At 40.7% G+C, this 17,651-nt stretch overlaps 1 protein-coding gene across 1 annotated transcript in view; it reads left to right on the top strand.

Annotated features, from left to right (window-relative positions):
- LOC101859248 (mesocentin) overlaps window positions 1-17,651 on the top strand; it is a 59,552-nt gene that overhangs the window by 26,697 nt on the left and 15,204 nt on the right. The window contains exons 5-18 of the mRNA XM_035970238.1: window positions 898-1,096; window positions 1,671-1,800; window positions 2,459-2,570; window positions 3,250-3,446; window positions 4,502-4,691; window positions 5,074-5,312; window positions 6,038-6,209; window positions 7,470-7,715; window positions 8,152-8,288; window positions 8,983-9,061; window positions 9,702-9,857; window positions 10,143-10,242; window positions 13,714-13,721; window positions 15,665-15,678. Of these exons, the coding sequence (XP_035826131.1) occupies window positions 898-1,096; window positions 1,671-1,800; window positions 2,459-2,570; window positions 3,250-3,446; window positions 4,502-4,691; window positions 5,074-5,312; window positions 6,038-6,209; window positions 7,470-7,715; window positions 8,152-8,288; window positions 8,983-9,061; window positions 9,702-9,857; window positions 10,143-10,242; window positions 13,714-13,721; window positions 15,665-15,678 (1,979 nt within the window). The remainder of the gene's footprint in view (window positions 1-897; window positions 1,097-1,670; window positions 1,801-2,458; window positions 2,571-3,249; window positions 3,447-4,501; window positions 4,692-5,073; window positions 5,313-6,037; window positions 6,210-7,469; window positions 7,716-8,151; window positions 8,289-8,982; window positions 9,062-9,701; window positions 9,858-10,142; window positions 10,243-13,713; window positions 13,722-15,664; window positions 15,679-17,651) is intronic.

The following is a 17,651-nucleotide window of genomic DNA, read 5'->3' as shown; positions in this document are numbered from 1 at the left end:
AATTTAAAGTGTGTTTAGCTGGTGAAGTGGCCGTTCTCGGCAAAGTGTATGCAGTGGATCCGGTTTGTTTGGTTTGATTAGAGCCAGACGGGGTAGACTTTGCGCACCTGGGATTTCTCGCTGTTTGTCCCGTCTTGGCTATACGGGCTGAGCAAATTTTGATTCTGGGTTTTTTATTTGTTTGTTAGTTTATAATAGTATAAGATATGAAACAGCTGTTCCAAATTTCTCTGCAATGCGATGATTGAGATTTTCCAGATTTCAAGGGTATTGATAGAATGGAAGAATTTTGACGTTTTTTTTTATATAGTTATGCCTTGAGGTTTGTCTTCACTGTGCTATACTGGCAGTTGGCCTGCGCTCTGGTGTGGCTGACTCTTTCTTTATTACTTTTGTACTGAACATCTACCGTCCTTATCTCTCCTCTTTTCGTTGTATGATACTCTCTAATAACACCACTGATATTCGACACTTGTAATATGTCCTCTTCATCAGGTTGGTGGGTCGCTGCCAGGTGCTCTGGTGTGCTTTGCTCCTTCTTTCCTATCAAATATCTATCATCCTTCCTAACTACCCTCCTTTTCTGTGTTTGTTACTCTCTTGTAGTACCTCTAATCTCCGGCACTTAAATTACCGTATTGAGTTTCAAGTGCCGTTATACTCTTACTAAAATTCATGTTGCATGTGCTGTTAAGCTTTTACTAAAACTAAATTAGAAAGAGCATGTATCGGAGATTGATGTTCATTAAAATTTGAAGACTTCAGTCATTAGAAGGCTGAGCCAATATTTTTTCCCCAGAGAAATCCATTGTATTTGTTCACGTTGAAATCCTTGTTTCGAAGTATACTTTCTCTGGTGTCAAAACTAACGGTCCCCTGTTTTTCGTGTTCCCACAGGCTGATCCGGAGAGCAAAGTGCTACACATTACCGACACGGGTATTGGTATGACCAAGGAGGACTTGGTGAAGAATCTGGGAACCATTGCCAAGTCCGGGACCAGTGATTTCTTGGCCAAACTGGGCGAGGCCAACACAGCCACCGAGACCAGTGACCTCATTGGACAGTTTGGTGTTGGATTTTATTCCGCTTTCTTGGGTATGTTATGTGTTCTCACTCTCACTTGTTTTACTGTCTGGGGAGCTGGGCAAATTCACTCACTGCGTGGATAGTTGCCAGTCAAAGTTGATGTGACGTGTTTTGAGGAGGGGGAGAGAAATGTCTTGCAAAACAAAGGAATGGTTTTGTTTTAAAGACAAGTCAACAATTTTTTTCCCCTGAGGTTGAGGTTTCTGAAAAAAAAAGTGTTTGGGTTGTTTGGTTATTTAAAAAAATATATCATTTTCTTTTTCTTAAAAAAAATAAATCAATTTTGAACAGATGATTGGTTTTTTTTGCTTGGCCCTTTAGAGCAATCTTTTTCAGAAAGGCAGAATGTTATGCCAGTAAATTACTCCATTTATCTTGAGGGGGGGGGGGGGGGGGGAATTGGGTGCATGCATCTGGGCAGTTGGTGGAATCTTTCCTCCTAATGAATTATTTCTTCAGTCTGTCTCTTTTGCTCCTGTCTACCGGCATCTGAGAAGTAACTCATTTTGTCAGTAGGCCTCTCATTTTATGACCTGATGATTCATTGTTGTGATGTTTTTTTTCCCTCCTTTGTTGCTTCCAGTGGCTGACAGTGTTATTGTGACCTCCAAGAACAATGATGACGAGCAGTACATCTGGGAGTCTGACGCCGACTCCTTCAGCGTGGTCAAGGATCCCCGCGGCAACACCCTGGGCAGGGGAACCACCATCACGTAAGTTTTCCTAGTCCTCCGCCACTGCCCGCTGATGGGACATGAAGAATGACGAGATTGATTGGCGTTTGGTTGAGAATTGTTTTATGTTACTAGGCGTCAAAGAGAAGTGGATGCTTAGAGGGCACAAATGAGTCTGTTCGGCTACTCTGCTTTATCTGTTATTTTTGCCTGTTTTTCATACGTATTCTTTACACTAAATGATTGTTACCAGGTTTTTTTTCTTAAAATTTTCTTTACTCAAGCCAAACTTACTGAAACATTGGGTATTTATGAGGGATAAGGGAATAGATTTAGTGTGTAAAGTCCCAGAAGAAGGCTAAGGCATATCTACTAATGGTGGAGAAACAGACATAAATATCTGTGCACAGATATGTACTTGTTTGAAGCTTGATGTAAATTTCTCAGTCTTTTTCTCTTCTTTGGTGTTATTTAGTCTAACCCTTAGGGAGAGTACTGTGCCTGCAAGATTATAAATTGACTCTTTGTCTGGTTCCTTCTTCTTCCCTCCTTACTGCTTGCTTTCCTGCCTCTTTTTGTTCTGTCCTGTGATCTTTTTGTCTAACAATAAACTCTTTGTTTTTTGTTGGATTTTGCGTTACTACTGGACCTAAATGATGGGTGATGTACTCTATACCCTGTGTTTTATGTCTTTCAGCTTGGTGCTCAAGGAAGAAGCCCATGACTTCTTGGAAGCCAACACTCTGCAGAACTTGGTGAAGAAATACAGCCAATTCATTAACTTCAACATCTTCCTGTGGACGAGCAAGGTAATCTTGTGGATGGTTGACGGGTGCTCTCATGTGGTTTGCTTCTTCTTTCCTGCCTATCATCTATCTTCGTTATCTTACCTCCTTTTTCTTTTTGAATGGTACTCTCTGTCTCTTGTAACACCCCTTCTCTTTGGCACTTTAATGACCCAACTGTGCTGCAAGTGCTGTAAAACTCTAACTTAATCTAAACTAAATGTAATCTTTTGACTGTTGTATGGTAATAATTTAGAAGGTGATGGTCAGCTGGGTTTTCCTCTGATTTTTTTGGTAATCAATGGGGTGTCAGACTTGATTTTGGTAGTAGTTAGGAATTAAACTGATAGCTGTTTAATTAAGTGTTGTGGGTTTTTAAACTTTTATTGTTTTGGCGAAGAGGTGGGCAGGTCTACCGAACTGTATTACTTAAAGAATTCTCAGTGTCGCAGTTTTTATTGCCCTTTCTACTCTTTTTTCATGAGTAAGAGTCATGTTAGTTCTTCCAGTTTAAAGCGAGACCGCTTTGAGGTGTCATCTCCTACCTTATGAGCTTCTTGTCGTAAGATTAAGAATATTTTATTGACTCTGCGAAGGGAAAAATAAATGCTGACAATTACAATAATACAATGTCACATCTGATGCATATCTCAAACCACATGCAGGAATTAAATGTACATGGGATCGTCTTATTTTGAATCAGGAGACTGAGGTCGAGGAGCCTGTTGAGGAGGGAGAGGAAGCTGCTGAGGACAAGAAGGAGGAGAACGCTGAGGATGAAGATGATGAAGCAAAGGTGGAAGAGGAGGAGGAGAGCGACAAGCCAAAGACCAAGACCGTGAAGAAGACTGTGTGGGACTGGGAGCTCATGAACAGCGTCAAACCAATCTGGACTAGAAAGTAAGGCTGAAGTCACTTCTGGTTCCATCACCACCATCACCAGCCTGTCTCACCAACAAGAGATCTCTACTTTTGTCCTGAGCTAGAGTCTTCCCACCTGTCCAGCAGTGCTCTATCTCCTCAAGGTCCAAACCCAAGTCCCTCGTCCAAGACATTTAGGCCTTCCTTTCTTACTCTTTCCTTGTGGGTTCCATCTGGTTGCTCTATTCAAACTGCCTCTCCTTTCTCCCACTTCGGGTTTTGGGGTAAAAAATAGACATACTGATCAGCGTCATTCCATAGGTACACATGATTTTTTAAAAAAGTTTTGAGAAATTGTGGATAACAGTGGAGTCAGCTTAAACACACCACGGTTAGTCTGAAAGCAGAGAAACCCTAAGAAAAGAAAATTGCCCTTTTTTTTTTCAGAGCAACCTCTCTAAACTGAAGAAAATCCAGCAGTCTCGCAGATTTTAGTTTAAGCCGACTCCACTGTATATACATACTCCTCCCCCAGGGCAGTGCCACTGACTGAAGTGTCTTTATGCCATTTCCAAAGGGGGACATTTTTCATTCTTATGCACAGTAGAATTGTAAATGGTCTGATTCAACAATGTCATACTCATAACTGTGCCTGAACTACAACAGGGAACTGCTGCTTTTTCTTTCCTAATCCTTACTCTCGTCATAGTCAAAACAGACTTCGTGCTGTTAAAGCTAGAGAGGTGACCAGAGTGAGCCCGATTCCCTGTAAAGACTTCTCTGTTGACTTCCACCCCTTGGCAGTCATATAGCCTTATGCAGTTGCGAGCACCGTAAAACCTCTACTAAATAAATAATATACATACTCTTTATTGAACTTTCAAGTTTGTATTAATTTCATCTGCTTTAAAATATCATATTTTATTTTCACCTCTTCGAATTTGTTCTTACAAGTGCATAGATGCAGAAACCCGACGGTTCATTTCTTTCCCCTGTTGTTTCTATCTTGCACGTAATGGCCTATATCATGTCTATGTGCTTGCATTTAATGACCATTGTCTCTCTTAACTAAAACTGAACTGTACTCCTTCCAGGACTGCTGATGTGACTGATGAGGAGTACGGAGAGTTCTACAAGACCATCTCCAAGGGACAGGAGGAGCCCATGGCAAAGATTCACTTCACTGCTGAGGGAGAGGTCACCTTCAAGTCCATCCTGTACGTGCCAAAGACAGCACCATATGACACCTTCTCCAACTACGGAAAGAAAGTGGATCACATCAAGGTCAGGGGGCTTGTCAAGTGGTAGTAGTAGTAGTAGTAGTAGTAGTAGTAGGAGTAGATTATTATTATTTTATTATATATTATTATTATTTATTGCCATAAAGCCTGCCTGAATCACTTTGTTTGGGCAGTATAAAAGGCAAAATAATAATAATAGATTACATTTATACATAGATTTATCCCATACAAGTATTAGCTCTGGGCACTTTACATAAATGACGTGATTCCTGAGAGTAAACCACACGCGCGCACACACACACACACACACACACACACACACACACACACACACTATAAACAAGAAAATCAGTTCAACCACATTAGAACTCTCTCAGCCATACGTTAACTAAACGCTAAATGAGACTTTTCCTATCCACATTCAGATGTACGTGCGCCGTGTGTTCATCACGGACGACTTTGAGGACATGATGCCCAAGTACCTGTCGTTTGTCCGCGGCGTGGTGGACTCTGATGACCTGCCCCTGAACGTGTCTCGCGAGACTCTGCAGCAGCACAAGCTCCTCAAGGTGATCAAGAAGAAGCTGGTGAGGAAGACACTGGATATGATCAAGAAGATTGACAAGGAAGAGTATGCGAAGTTCTGGAAGGAATACAGCACCAAGTGAGTAGGGCTGGCTGCCGCCCAAGCACTCTGATAGAATCAGAGCTCTTCAATTTTTTTGTCTACCCCCAACAAAAAGCTCAAATGAAGTTTGCATGAGATCTTAATTTTTTGCTTGAAATGTGACTGATAAGTGATGTGAAAATACACATTTTTATTGAGTATTTGCAGTACTCGTTTATTTTCCATGGTCAGTTTGGTATGTAACATATTTTTAAAAAATCTACCGAGGTTTCAAAATAACCGAAGGAGAAATGTTTTGTTTACTACTGTGCTATTATCACTTGATAGGTGGGTGGTTGACAGGTGCTTTGGTGTCCTCCTCTCCTCCCTCTTTTCTTTGTGTTGTACTCCTTAGTAATACCTCTAATTTTATCACTGATATATGGACTAATCACCGCCGTCTGTAGTGAAGTGGGCACTTCGCTGTCGCACGCAGGAGACGTTATTTCAATTCCTGATTGGGGAGAAAATTTTTAATGAGTATTTGTCTTTCTGCTGGGATGTAGTATCCCTCTCAGCCTGGGTTGGGCCTGATAGGCAGGGTTGGAAGCTGGCCTCCTAAATTATAAATTATTTCAATTACGTCGATAGGAGCATAAAAACATTACATATAAAAGATTTTTTTTATAAACCCTATAATGCAAAAACTAAAACTGTACCTAATGACTTTAGTGTGTATGTCATCTCCCTCATGTGAGTTTTTGCTCCTTTCAATTCTCCAGCATCAAACTTGGCGTGATTGAAGACACCTCCAACAGGACTCGCCTGGCCAAACTTCTCCGCTTCTACTCTTCCAACTCCGACACTGAACAGACTTCATTGGCAGAATATGTGGAGAGAATGAAGGAGAAGCAAGAGGCCATTTACTTCGTTGCTGGAACCAGCAGGGAGGAGGTATGCATTTTTCTTTTTTCTAATTTTCTGTGAACACAATTTATATGAGGTTTTGTTGATGGTTATAGGGTGCTCTGGTGTGGTTAGCTCTTCCTTTCTTGTCCAAATACCTGTCATCTGTATCTCATCTCTTCTCCTTTTTTCTTTGGATGTTACTTTCTAGTGATACCTCTAACCTTTGACATTTATATGATTAATTAACCTTTGACATTTATATGATTAATTTGTATTGAGGGGGTTCGCGTGGCCTAGAGGTTAAGGTGTTCGCCTCTCATTCAAAGGTCCCGGGCTCGAATCTGGGTTGCGACCGAAAAATGTTCTTCTATAAAATTGTCTCCTTTCACCTCCTTTCCTGCTCTCTAGTAATGTTCTGTTGTCTGCTTTTGTCACCTTTTTCTACCCTCACCTCCTTTGCCCCCTCCCCTCCTTTGCCACCTCCACTGGGCTCCTGACTCTTTCTACAGCTTTTCTATTTCTATTGCTACTTCTTGGTTCCTCACTGCTGTCTTTCAGCAACACCCCTGATCTTCTGGTAGGAAAGATCTATACCTAGCCTTCTCGGACAAGGGTGAAAAATCTCGGTGGCACGTTTAAGATCCCTTGGTGGTCTAAAATCGGTAAGAGTAGGCTTCGGCCGCCACCCTGGCAAAATTCAAGGTTTCTTACCAAGTGAAAGTGATTAATGTGTCCCGCGCGCTCATATGATCTTATGCAGTTGTGAGCGCGTAAAACACCCCCAAAAATATTTTAAAAATTGTTTTGTAAGTGCTGTAACACTAACTAAAACTAAAAAAAGTCATAGTACTCTTTGGGGACAGCAGCTGATATTGGTACAATTCTGTTTCTAGTGTTTTTGATTTTTTTTCTTCTGTTGTGAGCTCTGAATTGTCAGTTTGATGTCATTGATGATTATCTATGCATATGTCTCAGAAGTAAGTTTGTGTTTGTTCTCCCCAGGTGTGTGCTCTGGTGTGGTTTGCTCCTTCTTTCCTATCAAACATCTATTTTCTTCATCTCCCCTCCTTTTTCCTGTTTTTCTCTTGTCACACCTCTAATCTTTGGCACTCGTATGATCTTATAGTATTGCAAGTCCTGATAAGCTCTCACTGAGAACTAACCTATCCTCCTTCTTTTCACTGTATGCTTCTCTCTAGGAACTTCTGTGATCGTCAGCATGTATATGACGTATTTGTGTTTGAAGTTGTTAGGCGGACATTAAACTCGTGTCTCAGAAGTAATTTTGTGTCTGTTTCCCCCCAGGTGGAGAAGTCGCCATTTGTTGAGCGTCTGCTGAAGAAGAACTACGAGGTCCTGTACCTGGTGGAGCCCGTGGATGAGTACTGCGTCCAGGCGCTCCCCGAGTTTGAGGGGAAGAAGTTCCAGAACATTGCCAAGGAGGGCTTGAGTCTGGACACCTCGGAGAAGGCCAAGGAGAGGAAGGAAGCCCAGGAGAAGGAGTTCAAGCCTCTGGTTGACTGGCTGAAGGAGAATGCCCTCAAGGACAAGGTAATCCTTGATTAGATTCTATTGATAGTGCTGTAAAATGTTTACTCAGTCATATGGTAATCTGATGTGACTGACTGCTTTATCATTCCTGTTACCTTGTTATTCATAAATTATTGTGTCGATAGTGCTGTAAAATATCTATTCTATAAGATTATCGATCAAATCGTTCTTATTTCTCTATGCAAGGTGTCACACTTTGGTGTCTATGGTTTGGCAGTTAGGCACTTCGTCTTCGCTAGCAGAAAACTTGAGTTGGATTCCCGTATGAGGAAAACTTTTACAGAGCATCAAATTCTTTTTGCTGAGACGTGTGTATCCCTCTCTGCCAGCGCTGGCCCTGGCAGGCAGGGTCGCTATAGCCCACCTCTTTGATGATCTGCAGGTGCTGTAAAACATACTATAACTGACATTTTGCTTTTCTTTGTTTGTGTCCCAGATTGAGAAGGCCACCATCTCTGAGCGTCTGACCACATCCCCATGTGCTCTTGTCGCCAGCCAGTATGGATGGTCTGGCAACATGGAGAGGATCATGAAATCTCAGGCCTATGCTAAGCAGGGAGACGCCTCCAACCAGTGAGTGAACATATTGTAGCTACATGTTTACCCTTTGATCCCATAAACCCTGAAAACGCACCCGACATCTTGGGGCTCAAGCTATGTTTGAATACTGTGTACCAGGGGGGTTTGTGGTTTACCCGTTTATTTTGCAAGATTCTTGATTTGAGTCACCGGATGTCATGTTTTCCAGTGTAGTAGCACCCCTTTTAACGTTTTGTGAATTCACAAATGTCTTTAAAAATTTGGAAATTTTTTAATTCAAGTTGCCCATGAAAGAAACCTGGTATACATTAGTCCCAAATCCTCAAGTCTCCCAGAGTTAAAATGGCTAATGCTTAAATATCTTATGGAAGAAGATAGTCATTAATTTTTGTCTGATATTGATGGGATTCTCAAGGGAAGAAATATTTTCTCAGTGGTGAATCAACTAATTTGCTATTGGTGTCTCAGCATCCATCTCTGGACTTATTAAAAATGAGTACTTTTTAGGACAGTATCTCAGCTGCTTAGTATAAGACTCTACTATACATTATTTTAGAAAGTGACATATGGCAGTCGTATTCTGAGCGGTCTTCCCTGTGAGTTGGTTCACATATTGGAAAGAGAGGTTTTTTTTGTTCTTGCTTCGTCCATACATATAGACATATCATTGATTTGGTTGTGGCTTTGAGAAAATCGGTGACAAGATCACTTATTAATTTGTCTCCAGATTCTATGCCAGCCAAAAGAAGACCCTTGAGCTCAACCCACGTCATCCACTTATCAAAGAACTGAAAGCTCGTGTTGAGGTGGGTATTGCAAATTCTTACTTTCGCATCTGAGCAGCAGCTTGGTATTTTATAAGAAGTTGAAGGCTGGTGAGCCTTCATGGGTTGTTTGATTTTTTTACAATGATCTGTTGACATGAGCTTGCTCAAAGTAGTAGCTATTAAACAATTCACACAGGGCCTTATTTTAGTGAAAGACAGACACCCAATTTGAAACTTTAGGGCCTCAATGTTGGACGTAACATTTTATGTTGTGAAAGCTAGCTTGCAAGCAATGTTTTTTGGAGGAGGGGTGGGGGAAGGATTTCTTAAACGTATTCAAACCTGTTCATGGTGAAATGATGCCATTGCCGTGGTGGCTTACAGTTAACTTTGCCCTTTCCCAGCACAATGTGTCAGTGATTATGCTGACTCTGTAAATTCCAATTGTGCTCATTATGTCGATAGTTGTGTTTTGTAAAACTTCTGCACAATCAATTAAAAACAACTGTTAATGTTTTATGGGAACCATAAAAATTTCACTGTGATTGAGGAACTATGAATTCACACACTGTGATAGATGAACCATGAAATCACACTGTAATGTCCTTTTGTACGTTTTGTGAACTCCCAGTCGCGATAAATTTTCTCTTCATGTGCTCTCCCCGTCTTTTCTCACCAGGCTGATGCTGAGGAGCAGACTGCCAAGGACCTTGCCCAGGTCATGTTTGAGACGGCCACCCTGAGGTCTGGCTATGCCGTGCCCGACTCTGCCGGCTTCGCCGAGCGTGTGGAGAGGATGCTCAGGCTGAGTCTAGACATTCCTTTGGATGAGAAGGTCAGTTTGTGTGCAAAATGTGGGAAATTTTATAATAAAGTTAGAATATTTTAAGCTCAGAAAGCTCAACTTTTCAGGTAAGAGAAAAAAACTGTTCCATTCTCTTAACAATTGTACTTTCTTCACGTATCTTTTCTAGCTTTTTTCAACATTTAGAATTTACATTTTGACAATATTTCCTGGGAAATTCGGAAACTGCAATTTTTTTATATTTCAAAATGTTGGGCTTAGTACAGAAGAGCAAGTTCGACTGTACGTATTAATTTTTTTATCTTTCATTTCCAGGTGGAGGAAGAACCAGAAGAGGAAGAGGATGATGCTGCTGGAGTGGTAGATGAGAATGCTGAGGAGGAGGTACAAGCTGATGAGGAGGAGGGACAGGTGAGTGTCTAAGCCTTCGTCAGATCATTCCCCCTGAACTTTTTCTTCCACTTTCCCGTTCACATCATTCTGTTTTTGTCTCACGGCAAGCCTTGTGTGCCTTTTTGTTATTGTTAGCTGTGGGAGAGAGAGAGTAAACATTCTGCCTCAGATGTCGGTCTGTTACTGCTCTGTACTTGTCCATGAATATCTGCCTTTGTATTTGTGGTTGGAAAATATTTGTTTCATTTGGAACCTCCTTTACGTCTCACCCCTTTTCTCCCTGTCTCTCTATCTCCTATTCTCTCTGTCTGTCTGTGTCTCTGTCTCTCTCTCTCTCTCTCTCCCCCTCTCCCCCCCCTCTCTCTCTCCCCTTCTCCCTCTTTTTGTCATACTGATATCACTTGCATCAAGACATAACCATACTCACTTGTTTTTATTTTTTTCAAACTTTTGTGTCCGTGTTTGTGTAAGTTTACCCATATATCTGAATCATTGTATATAGACAAGATTGACTTTTGATGTGCTGTGAGCATAGAGCGGACCTGCAATAACTGCCTGAAGTTTTGTTGACCTTGCTGCTTGCCCCACTACAGTTTTGTTGGAGTTTGTGTCAGTTTTGTGCAGAGTAGGCACCAACATGCACGCATGGTGTTCACTGAAGCTTTGGGGGGAAACTCCTGGGGAAAAGCTCATACTGTCATCAGCAACAGCCTTGTAGAAACGGACCTTTTTTTTTAAGGAAGGGGAATTTGAAAGTTTGAACATGGTTGTTTTTTTTTCTCATAGGCGGGTAGTTGACTTGTAAAGTCCTCAGGATTACTTTTAGTGGGTTTTTTTCTATTCAGTTTTCTGTCTAACTTTCGTTTTCACAATCACTTTGTTATGTTCTTGTGTTTTTTCTCTCAAGTTCACAACTGATTTTCAGTTGTTTTGTTGGTTTGGTTGTTTTTTTTACCTTGGTTCTCTGAGAATTAAGTTCAGTCAGTACACAAGTCTTCTCTCTCTCATTGTATGGCATGCTGTTTTACTCCTGTGGTACTGACATAGACTAGACAGTTCCTACCCCTGATCCATTTTTTTTATCCTTTAAATTTTACTGATATTTCATAGGAATTTTATAAATTTCTCCCAAGTATTGAAACTATCATTTTGTAGTTTTTTTGTTTAAAAAAAATTAAGTTCAACTTCTACTAAAACCATGTGCATGATGGTCTTTGAGTGCAGTGTGATTTTGCCGTAGCCTTCCCAGCCTGCCCAGTGTAAGCGGTGTACCTCATCCTGTGGCAAGGGCATGCACTCGTTCCGCCACCTCGACTAAAGCTGTTTCAAGTGTAGCTAACATTTTGTTGGACGTCGGAAAGCCGAGAGATTTGAACGTTGTGATATATTCTTTTTACCCTCAAAAGTTTTTGCACTCTCATGGTTGGTAGTTGTCTTGATGGCAAGTTGAAAAATTGAGAGATTAAAATTCCAGCTATTGCTAGTCTCCTGTTGACTGTACCAATAATTTCATGGTCTCAAGGTATTGTCAGTTTGTGACCTTGGTGACCAGCACAAGGCATTGTCCGTTGCGTATCAATAGGTTCCTTTGTACAGCAATAGAGACATGAATTTTTGGCTCCAGATCCTTCTAGCTTTTCACTTGCTCACTTGGCAGGCTGACTTGTTGCTAAAAGTAGTTGTGATGTAGACAATCTGGTCTTATGTGCTTCTGGACAAAAGGCTGGCTACGGCAAAACAGCAACCTTTTGGAAGAGTCCAATGTCTTGTTAATTGTTGTGTTGTAGTAGAGGCAAGCAGCATGGGTAAAACAAAGGTCCGGCACTGGTTTCATTGGTAAAAAATAAAAATAAAGAAAGACTTCTAATTTTACCGCTATCATATTGTAGGTCAAATAATAGGATATTCTCACAGAACGCCTTTGGAGTCAATGTAGGTTGAAGTTATTAGAAAGTTGTTTTTTTTTGCTCAGTACTTTTGTCTCCCGTTCACAGTAGAGATGTTTAGTTAGATCCACATGAATTTTTAAACTGCAAACAAAAACAAGGCTGGGATACACTTATCCGTAATAGATGTTTCAAAGTGTTAGTGCAGTTGCAAAATTAGACTGACTGTTTAGTTTCACTTTGTGTAAGTGATCCGCACCAGAGTTAGAACACACCAGTGACCTTTGCTTGTTTTGCCTTGCTCTGTTCCAGGATGATTCCGAGGCGGCCAAGGATGAGTTGTAACACCTGCCCCCCTCATCCCTATCCCCAACCTGTATGGTGTTTTATTATAGTGCTCTGTCTGTGTGTATGTGAGTGAGTGAGTGTGTGTGTCTGTGCGCGCGCCAGCTAGCGATTTATCTCCCCCCTCCACCCGCCCTCCCACCCCCGTGAGATGCCTGTGGTCGTCGTGATGGTCTCACACATAGTTGCATCCATGTCCCTCATGTCGGCTGCTGTTGTGCTGCCTGGATGTTTGCACCTTTTCTCAAACATGGCAACTTTTTTTTTTCCATGTGTGTGTGAGGTTTTTTTAAGTTTCGTTTTTTAAAATTTGTTTCTAACACTGTTCAGGGGCCATTTTTGTTTCATTTGCAGTGTATATGTTAAGTTGCTTCCAAAGTATGTGTGTGCTCACCTCTGGTGGCACATATTTTGTTTTGTACAACTTTTCGTTTGTATGTTTATTTTTGGGGGGTTGGGTGGGTGGATAATATATTATGTGGACAATATGCAAGGTAATGTATGTTTTGTCATAGCTCCCAACAATTGTGTCGATAGTGCTGTAAAACACCTACTGTGACCTACTCGATCAAAAGCACCCAACAGAAGTCCAGGGATAGTGGTCCACGATTTTTAAGTCATATACGCATAGGTCATAAGTAAATGTGCACTGCTGAAAAGGCTAATGCTGTTTCTAAACCATTACTTCATTAGCAAGAATTGAATCTCACCCAAATATTTTTCTCTTGAGAGGATACAGAAAGTTGAAGTCCCCCTCTAGATGTTGCCATTGAGGTTAGTAGGAGACAATTCGATGCATGTATCTGAATTCCTAAAAGAAATAAAATCTCGACGGCAGGAGGCAGCTGTTTTAACATCTGTGTACAGCTGCTTGTATTACTCAGACTCCTAAGTGGGGCTTGTATAGACTGGCCTCATTTTTTTAAATACCTTCGGGGGAAATAAAATGGGGAGGCAGGCCGCACTGTGTTGTGATGTAGTTTTGTATGTTTGTTAATTTTTATGTTGGTTTTTATAAACTTGAAAAGTTATGTGGATTGAATGCTGCAATATAATATGCCAGTTAACTTACCCCTGGACTTTTCTGTCACCCATCATGAACAGCTCGTTTTCATTTCCTTTCCCACCTACCTGTATTTATGCCTTCATTGGGATTACCGTTTATTACTCACACAAAAAGGTGCCAAGGGTACTTTCTTCTCATTATTTATCATATTGTGGCTTGAGTGGTTCGTTCCGTATGGTGCAGTTTATGAATGGAGGTTGTGGCGTGTCGTAACTTTGACAAACTGGTACCTGGGGTGTGTGGTTTGTTATAAGTGTTTGATGTGAAGGGAACAGGGTTTTTGGAACAGTTTCTTCTGTTTACATTTCCGCCCAACATTGAAAGTATTTGCTCGGACCAAAGGTAACGCCTGTGTGGTGTCCCTGGTTTTGCTCACTATCACAAGTTCATCAATGAAGTGCACAAGTCATTATTTAGGTTGCTCGCATCTGTTGTAATGGGAGGAGGGACCTGTTTATGGATGGGTTTTGTTCCTGACGTATACATACTTAACATGTAATAGTTCTATTTGAGAGAAAAGAATGTGTCCGTTTTCAAAACGAGTAGATGGAGTGATATGATTGGAGGGAGCGGGTTGGAACTTATAAAACAGAACCTCACTTTTTACTATCTGTTTTACTTCTTTGTTGAGGCTTTTTTTGTTGATGTTGAGTGTGAGATGTCTTTTCTCTTTATCTCTAAATGTATGACGACACAGAATTTGTGATAGGTTCCTGAATGTGTAATTCTTCGTTAATTCAGCTAAAACGTCCACATATAAAGATAAAAATGCCACTGGTTCCAGAAGACTTGTAACATATCTGGTGAACGTCACTGTTTACCTGTGGGTTGGACAGACTCTGTGCAAGTGCTCTGTGGCCTGTTGTGTGGCAATTGGAGTCTCTATGTCTCCGTGTTGGTTATTATTACATTTTGTTCGAGGTTTTTAACAAATAAATAAAATTAAATGTATATTATGAAAAGTTTGTTTGGTTTCATTTGTTGTACCTTTCTACTTTTTTAATCATATTTTTGTTGTTGTTTTTGGCTCTTGTGGTTGAAGAGAGTGGAGAGGAAAATTAAGTGATAAACATAGAAATAACCCAGGCTTTCACTGCGTAGTCAATGTGAGAAATAAAATTTCTTAGTATTTTGTTTTCTGTGGGAAAGAGGCCGGTAGCATTACTGGCATGCGTCATTTGATCAAGCTTCATGCGTTCATCGAATGGAAGACAAATAAGTGCCTGAAGTTGAACTAGAGTCAGAATGTGAGAAAATTTTCAGCTGTTGATTTTATTTCTTTGTGGATGGAAAGAGGAAGTCGACACCAGCAGACTATATTCATAACCAGTTTGCAGGATTCGAATTTGAAAATAGGGATGTAACACCTGCTCTGCCACTGGCATAGATTGTCCTAGTGCTGTACTTAGTTTATCCTTACTTTTGAAAAGAGGATGGTTTTCTGTGCAATTTTATGCATTTATATTGGCGGCAGCTAAGGTCACATGTTTATAATGATTGCTTTGAGATGAAAGAAACAGGACTTGGAAAACAAAGTGCTCTCTGTCACTCACATGATAACGATACTGGTAAAAAAAAATCAATATTATATTATTGTTCGAACGAAAGGCATGTTCGAAAGAACTGGTGGATAATAAACTATACAAGATGTTATAGAACACTCATGAGAGCTATGAGAGCTATAAGGTACAAGAGAGTAACAAGCTCTAGTTAATAAATAAAGTAAGAACAAATATAGTGGGACAATAGTCATTGGTGGTAGAATAGAAACAAACCTTGAAAGAATATCGATGCATGTGTAACACGTAACAATACGGCTGCGCAATGATATAGGGACAAAATGAGTGACAAACTACATCCTCAGGGCAACAGTATGTCGTACTTCAACACATGGCAGATAGATAATACTAATACCCTTGTCACGTCATGGGCACACATATTTGTATGAAAAACAACCCCTGAATGATAGTAGTAATAGTAGGCCTCTAATAAACTGTGACCGAATTATTTAAGCAATAAATGTACCATAGAAACAAAATGTAGACGAGCAGTACTCTGTAAATGGAAGTGGAAAGCCCCCCCCAAAAAACAAAAAAAAACAAAACAAAACCCCACCACGAAAACCAACAACAACAACAAACAAACAGACGAACAAACAACCGCCAAAGTTGACAGTTGGATAATGATATCAAACAAAATGTAAATTGAGAAAATATCAATGTTACGGAAACAAATTAAAAAAAACCCGCCAGTCTTTAGATAATAAAGAGAAAAGAAAACACGATTCTTATTATGCAGACCTACTTGCACTTTGTGTGTGAAAAAAGGAAAGTAGGTCTATGCAAACAAAAACAATACTAAAAATCCCAACATCTTTGAAGAGAGCGATCTCAGTTCCTTGGGTACGGTAGTACACTTGTATTAGTACATGTATAGTAATCGCAGAGACTGAGAGGGTTGGCTGATGTACCCAGTAGAACGATAAGGGACGATGTGTGGGTATCTTAATTGTCAGGAAACAGGATACCACCATCATGTACTAGACTACATGTAAAAAAAACCACACATGCGCGCGCGCACACACACACACACACACACACACACACACACACACACACACACACTCACACTCACAAAAACACGCATGAATTGTTATGGTACAGTTGTAGTCTGTATTGAATCATAGTCGAACTCCCAACAAGAGGACGCCATCACAACTTGGGGATAACTGTTTTGGTCGGTCTGTTTTATTCTAGACATTTCTTCTCAGTTTTGTTAGGGGAATGCACCGAAGGATGAGGAGTTCTTTTGTCGGGTATCTCGGTCTTTCTGCTGGGACGTTGCATCTCGCTCAGAATTGGTTAGCCCTGAAAGCAGGGTCGAAGCCTACCTCATAACATAAATGATCTAAATTGTGTCAATGTGGGTGTATAATCACCTGCATTAACCCCCTCCCCCCACCCCCGCCCCCACGAAATGTGAACATCGTCACCGGTATGCTGGCGTGCAGCGACAGTGTTGGAATCACAATACAGACGGAGAAAATCAAGTCAGTGATGAATGGGAAAGTAGTCAGAACCGAGGACGTACTATGTACTCACTTAAGATTTAAATAATAGTTGTAATTTTAATTTTGGTAACAGTAACAGTTTTACGATACTTGCTAAACAAATAGGTCTTATAAGTGCCGCGAAGATTGGAGGTGCTACTAGAGAGTTACACACAGAGAAAAGACGGAGGAGAGATAAGAACGATAGATGTTTCATGGGAAAGAAAGAGCTATCCACACCAGAGCATCCGCCAGGCATCCATTTTTCAAGGACGGCTCTGATGACGATGAAGAAAGCATTGTCCAGTTTGAAGATCATTAATTTATAGAAGGATGGCAACATCACAATGAAGAAGAAAATGTGACGACAACGTGCATATTATTGATATTCTCCAGCTTTTTTAAATACTGTAAAGCTTTCGCCATCATAGCAGAGCTGCAGAAAAGAACTCAGGCGCTGACTCAAGAAATGTAAAGCTACCGTGCCAACATGTATACCATGTATATTCTCCTCAGTGAGACTACATCATCACACACGTAGATATATACGCTGGACCACTGCTTGTCAATCTTTTTTTTTTCAATACCCAGCGCCTACTTTTACCACGTTTAAGTAAGAGGTTTAAATTAAAAAAGAAGTGTCGCCCACCTACATGTACATGTTTTTTTTCCCCAAGTAGGGCATAACATTATAGTAAATTATACCTGTCACTTCCCGGGTGATCCCCACCGCCCACCAAAATGACCAAAGCGCCTAACTTGTGGGCGTTGTTGCCCAAGTTTGACCTTCACTGATAGATCATTCTGCATGCTGTTGACCCCTCAAGAAGATTTTCTCAATTAACTCACAACAATGAAGAAAAAAAGGGGGGCAAAGTTGATAGGAATACATTACACGCTCAAGTGGCTGTTGTACATGTAGCAGAAATCACGGAGGATGAGGAGAAAGGGAGACGAAAAAACCTCATGTGATGTACTTATTATGTCTGGGCTAATAATAAGTAATGATAATATACATGTATAACATTCATATAGCGCATTTCCAAAAAAAGTAGCTCAATGCGCTTTACATTACATTGGAATAC

Source organism: Aplysia californica, unplaced genomic scaffold (assembly GCF_000002075.1).
Source record: "Aplysia californica isolate F4 #8 unplaced genomic scaffold, AplCal3.0 scaffold00240, whole genome shotgun sequence".
Classification (NCBI taxonomy): Eukaryota; Metazoa; Mollusca; class Gastropoda; order Aplysiida; family Aplysiidae; genus Aplysia; species Aplysia californica.
This window is presented reverse-complemented; position numbering and strand designations above follow the sequence as displayed.